Source organism: Manacus vitellinus, unplaced genomic scaffold (assembly GCF_001715985.3).
Source record: "Manacus vitellinus isolate BGI_N305 unplaced genomic scaffold, ASM171598v3 scaffold_21_pilon, whole genome shotgun sequence".
In the NCBI taxonomy this organism is placed as follows: domain Eukaryota; kingdom Metazoa; phylum Chordata; class Aves; order Passeriformes; family Pipridae; genus Manacus; species Manacus vitellinus.
Genome location: NW_021939546.1, coordinates 6,466,585 through 6,471,937, shown reverse-complemented (window position 1 = coordinate 6,471,937; position 5,353 = coordinate 6,466,585). Strand labels below are relative to the sequence as shown.

General features: G+C 50.5%; 1 protein-coding gene across 1 annotated transcript in view; it reads right to left on the bottom strand.

The window, feature by feature from the left end:
• Positions 1-1,342: 1,342 nt before the first annotated feature.
• The window catches only part of LOC103758914 (cytochrome P450 2J2), a 7,400-nt gene continuing 3,389 nt past the window's right edge, over positions 1,343-5,353 (bottom strand). Inside the window, exons 2-7 of the mRNA XM_029959742.1 lie at positions 4,849-5,009; positions 4,270-4,446; positions 3,875-4,010; positions 3,515-3,702; positions 1,771-1,909; positions 1,343-1,632 (exon numbers count right to left, since the gene is read on the bottom strand). Of these exons, the coding sequence (XP_029815602.1) occupies positions 1,457-1,632; positions 1,771-1,909; positions 3,515-3,702; positions 3,875-4,010; positions 4,270-4,446; positions 4,849-5,009 (977 nt within the window). The 3' untranslated portion in view covers positions 1,343-1,456. The remainder of the gene's footprint in view (positions 1,633-1,770; positions 1,910-3,514; positions 3,703-3,874; positions 4,011-4,269; positions 4,447-4,848; positions 5,010-5,353) is intronic.

Here is a 5,353-nt window from a genome sequence, read left to right as displayed (position 1 = left end):
CGGGAGGTTGGCCCTGCCCGAGCCCTCCAGCCATCCCTTCCCAGACCTCCCTTGTCCTTTTGGGTGCGTAGCCCGTGGTGGAGCCGTTCCCAAAGCCCCACGAAGCTGGGGCAGGTGCTGAGAAGCCAAAGCAGATGCCCAGCTCTGCCGGCGGGGGCCCTTTCGGGGTAGCTGGCAACAGGCCGTGCTGACTTTTCCCCCTTGGATCGGCTCTGAGGCCGGGAGGTGTTGGTGCACGTGCAGCACGTGGACTTTTGATGTACATGTCGTGTTTTATTGTGAAAGCAGCAGGGGGGTTGCAGCAGCAGTTTGACATTGCACCACGTGGCTCTGCAGTTGTCAGCTGCCCCCTCGTGCTCTGGGGGGCGTTTTGGGGGCCTTTTGTCCCTTTTGGGGCCATCACTTGTGTCCACTGGGGTTGTCGAGCGCCCATGAGAAGGCACAGAGGTGCAGCAGTGCTGCTGGGGTGATGCCATTCATGTGTTCTCCATAGCCCTCACACTTGGGAAGCTTGAACAGTTAAATCCCTTTTTTATGGGGGGACTTAAAAGGTGAAAAAAGATCTTTTGTTTTCTCTTTTAGAAAGACCAAAGCACAACTTGAGAGCCTGTGACTGTGACCATTAATTACAAATTAAAATAAGATTCAAGTGGTGAGTTGGAAGGACAGCTCAGTGACAGAATCCCTGAGTGCCTGGCATGGCAGGGATGTGATGTGCAGAGGACTCTCCCGTGTGGCATAAATCTGCCACTGCACAGTGATTGCTTTGTACTGCAGCAAAGTGGATGTAGGAAGATGTGGATTGCCAGGGATGTAGGAGGAAACCAGTGGAAATGGAACTCAATGTAATCCTCTTTTCCTGTTAACTGTTCTGTGTCCTACGTGGGTGCCCATTGAAAAGTCTTCTATGAAAGGTGAGAAGCCAAACAAGAGAAAAAAGAAGAATCTTTGCTGTGACTACACTGCAGACAGAAGCACCCAGGAGACAGCATTTCTGAGCATAAATAGTTGATCATGTAAATGATCAGCTCTTTACAAGTTGCATGTTTAATGAACTCTTATCCAAAGGGAGCTGGTATGGGCAGGAGCAGTGTGTCTGTCATGAGGGGCCATGTCCCAATCCACTTCCTCGGCCCCACGCTGTGTCCAGGCCCATCATGCATAGACACAAATCTTTGCCACAAACAGAGGGGAAGTGTTGAACTCGAGACTTCTCACCACAAAGCCACTTCCTTCCTGAAAGCCAGCGGTGAGCTGCCACAGGCGCGACCCTTCTAACACTCTCTGCTGCTTCTCCTTCTCTTGGGCTTTGATAAAGTGCTCCCAAGCAACAGAAGGATTATTTTATTGCAGGTTTTCTACTTTATATTTTATTAGCCTAGATGAGTTGCCAAGGGCTTGTTTTCAGCACTCCTGACAAAGGATTTTCCCTGTGAGGATTGTGGCTGAGGCTTCCCTACCGAGGCACAGCGCAGATCTTGTAGGGCTGTGGGGCCATCGTGATGCCCATCAGGGGCTGGAGGCTGAGTGTGGTGTCCGGGGGTGCCTGGAAGGTGAATTTCTGGAGCAGAGACGTGAAGAAGAGGAAGAGCTCGGAGCGGGCCAGCACCTCGCCCAGGCAGGCGCGCTTCCCTGCGGAGACAGCAACCCACGGCATCCTCAGACTGAGCTTTTGCTGCTGGAAATGCTTCTGCCTTCCCTTAGGACCACAGTCCATCATGCAGTTGGAAACCCAAGACCACTGCCTCAGCACAATTCAGCAAATCTTACCCACAGAAAATGCCAAAAACGATTCTCTTTTCCAGAACTTCCCATCCTTCAGGAAATGCCCTGGGTTAAAAGTGTCGGGGGTTTCCCACTCATTCTTGTCAAACATCACAGAGGTTATATTTGTCAACAACATAGTGCCCTAACAGGAGAAAAAGAAAAATAATTCACACTTTTGGTGGCACTGACAGCAGGAAGGGCAGTTTTATCTTCCAGTCTCTCCATGAAGAACATGCAGAATCAAATTGTACTGCAATTATTTGTCTGACAACCCCTCCAGGGCCAGGGTCCCTTTGGAGGTGCAGTGATTCTAGAACCATGTTCTCCCCTCATCAGCATCACTTTTGTCTGCTGTAATCTTGGGCCAGAGTTCCTGTAAGAGCCCTGTGAGATGGGATCTGTGCCTCAAAGGTGTGCCGGGGGGGGTGTGGGACCCTGCAGGGCTCTGCCCCCTTTGGGGAGCTGAAGAATATTGGTTGGTTGGATGGCAAAAATGCACACTGAGCAGGGGTGAACTCTGGACAGGGCAGGGACAGTGTGTCTGTGCAGGAGGGAGCTGGCCTGGTGAATCATGCCTGGGGAGCTGGGAGTCTCCCTGAGGTCCCAGTGCTCAGGGTGAGCTTACTTTTGGGATGAAGAAGCCATCCAGGATCGTGTCCTTTGCTGCCATTCTTGGCCCATTGAAAGGGATAATGTTGGCTTTCCTCTGCACCTCGTGGATGACGGCGTTGGTGTAGGGCATGTTGTTCCTGTCCTCCAGCNTGGATAGGTTTTGCAGCCCAACGTGAGGTTCCCAGTGAGGACATTGGCATTACAACACAGGCTGCCCCCAAATTGCATAATATTGCAAGGGCTTGACTGTTTAATACAGACATGCTTCTGCCCTGGTGAAGGTGTTTCTGGGGTCTCTGGAATTATCAGGGATTTTTATTCATCCTCATCTCCCTTCTCTGCATTTAAAAAGAGAGACAAGAAAGGGGTCTGAGTGTGGTTGTGGTGCTTTGGGACAACCATGTGGTCACTGTTTGAGCGGCACCGCCCGACTGTATCTGCCCTTCCCTTCCATGCAGTTGGAAACCTAAGCCTGGTGACTGAACACGAAAACACCACATGATTCAGCAAATCTTACCCACAGAAAATGCCAAAAACGATTCTCTTTTCCAGAACTTCCCGTCCTTCAGGAAATGCCCAGGGTTAAAAGTGTCGGGGGTTTCCCACTCATTCTCGTCAAACATTACAGAGGTTAAATTTGTCATCAAAACAGTGCCCTAAGAGGAGGAAAAGAAAAATAATTAACACTTTTGGTGGCACTGACAGCAGGAGGGGCAGTTTTATCTTCCATCTCCATGAAGAACATGGAGAGTCAAATTCTACTGCAATTATTTGTCTGACAACCCCTGCAGGGTCAGGGTCCCTTTGGAGGTGCAGTGATTCTAGAACAACGTTTTCCCCTCATCAGCATCACTTTTGTCTGCTGTAATCTTGGGCCAGAGTTCCTGTAAGAGCCCTGTGAGCTGGGATCTGTGCCTCAAAGGTGTGCTGGGGGGGTGTGGGACCCTGCAGGGCTCTGCCCCCTTCAGGGAGCTGGAGAATATTGGTTGGTTGGATGGCAAAAATGCACACTGAGCAGGAGTGAACTCTGGACAGGGCAGGGACAGTGTGTCTGTGCAGGAATGACCTGGCCTGGTGAATCATGCCTGGGGAGCTGGGAGTCTCCCTGAGGTCCCAGTGCTCAGGGTGAGCTTACCTTTGGGATGAAGAAGCCATCCAGGATCGTGTCCTTTGCCGCCATTCTTGGCACGTTGAAAGGGACAATGTTGGCTTTCCTCTGCACCTCATGGATGACGGCGTTGGTGTAGGGCATGTTGTTCCTGTCCTCCAGCACTGGCTGCCGAGCCTGTCCGATGACGGCGTCGATCTCGGCTTGCACACGGGCTGGTGGGAAAGAGCTGGAATCAGCCAAGGCCCAAGGACAAAAACCCTTGGAACAACACAAGGTTGTTGCTGTGAGGGTCCCCTAAGGACTAACCTGGAACACCTGCCACTGTTTGCACCTCTTNTGTGAGGGATAAAAGGAAGGGAAACCCTGACCTTTTGCTACTTGTACCTTGAATTTCTGGATGTAAGGCCATGAAGAGCAGAGCCCAGCGGAGGGTCGTGGAAGTGGTCTCAGTTCCTGCAAACATCAGGTCGAGGGTGCAGGCAACGAGATGTTCCTCCCGGAAGGTGTCACTGCCCTTGTCCTTCACAAAAAGGTGTGTTAGTGCTGCAGGAACAGTGAGGGCTGTCCTGACACCAGGCTTAGTCCAAACCACACAAGAATTTCGGCAGGAGCTGCTGGCCCCCTGCAATCCCATCCCACTGATGGTTGCCCTCAGAGTGATGTGCATCCTAAGCTCCTAAATGGCCACACAGGTAGGTCAGCTGGAGAATGTGGGCTTGTTTCTCGTCCCTCCTCATTTCTAAGCCCTGCTGCAGAAGGCTTTGCTCTGCATTGCTGACCTTGGCTATCTCCTGCAGGTAGCTGTCGATGTAGTCCCGGCTCTCTGAGGGGTTCCAGTCCTCCTTGTGCTTGTTGATCTGCTCTTGCATGTAGCTTTTCAACAACTTCAAGTTTTTAAAAATGGTTTGGTGTGCTCCAGGGAGGAACTTCAATATGGATGGGAAAGAGTTGTACAGCTTTGGACACAAAAGGAGAAAGAAAAATTGAATAAAGGACTGAAAACCCCCACCCAAAACCCAAAAATTGAGGATCCTGCAATGCTGTGCTTGCTGAAGTGCTGGAGTTGGTGGGAATAGCTCAGCTCCAGAAGAGCAGGAATCCTTCATGAAGGAAGGACTTGTGTGTTGCCAGGTATTAGAGCAGGCAGGTTGGCAGTCAATGGGCAGGAGAAGTGATGTTGAGTGAGAGAAAGCAGCATGAGCAAGGCCCAGCTTGAAAGTAAGGCAGCAAGAAATGACAGGCCAATCCACCCTGTGCAAAGCAATAGGCAAAGACAGGTTTGGTGATGACAACACTGAGCTCTGAGGTTGACTCCAGAGAAAAAACTATGGCTGTGGGGTGTGACAGGAGGGCTGTACCTGGGCTGCGATGGTTCCATTGAGGGCAGTCGTTTCGTACATCAGCTTCAGCAATTTTTGGTAGTCTTCATCATGGTAGTCAAACCGATTGCCAAGGGTGAGGGAGCAGATGATGTTTGAAACAGCGTTAGTGAGTGTAAACTGAGGGTCAAAAGGGTTCCCTGGAGAAGGAAAAGATCAATTCTCTTCTGGTCTTCTCAGAAAAGGAGAAGAAAACACACTTGGTAAGGGTAAAATAGTAAACCAATACAAATGAAATGAGTGGTCCCAGTGACCATCCTGTGTCACTGCTTTGCTTGGACACCTCACTGCCCCCACTAGCTGGCCAAGCTTGTCTGGGAAACCCCAGTAGTCCCAGTTCTATCAAATTATGGAGATGTTTATTTCCTTTGAAAAGCAAGATCTGCAGGAGAGGAATGTCATTGGAATACATTGGAAATATCATTGTTTCTGTCACTGGAATTCCTTGGGAACATCAGTGTTTATACACACATGGTATTTCCCA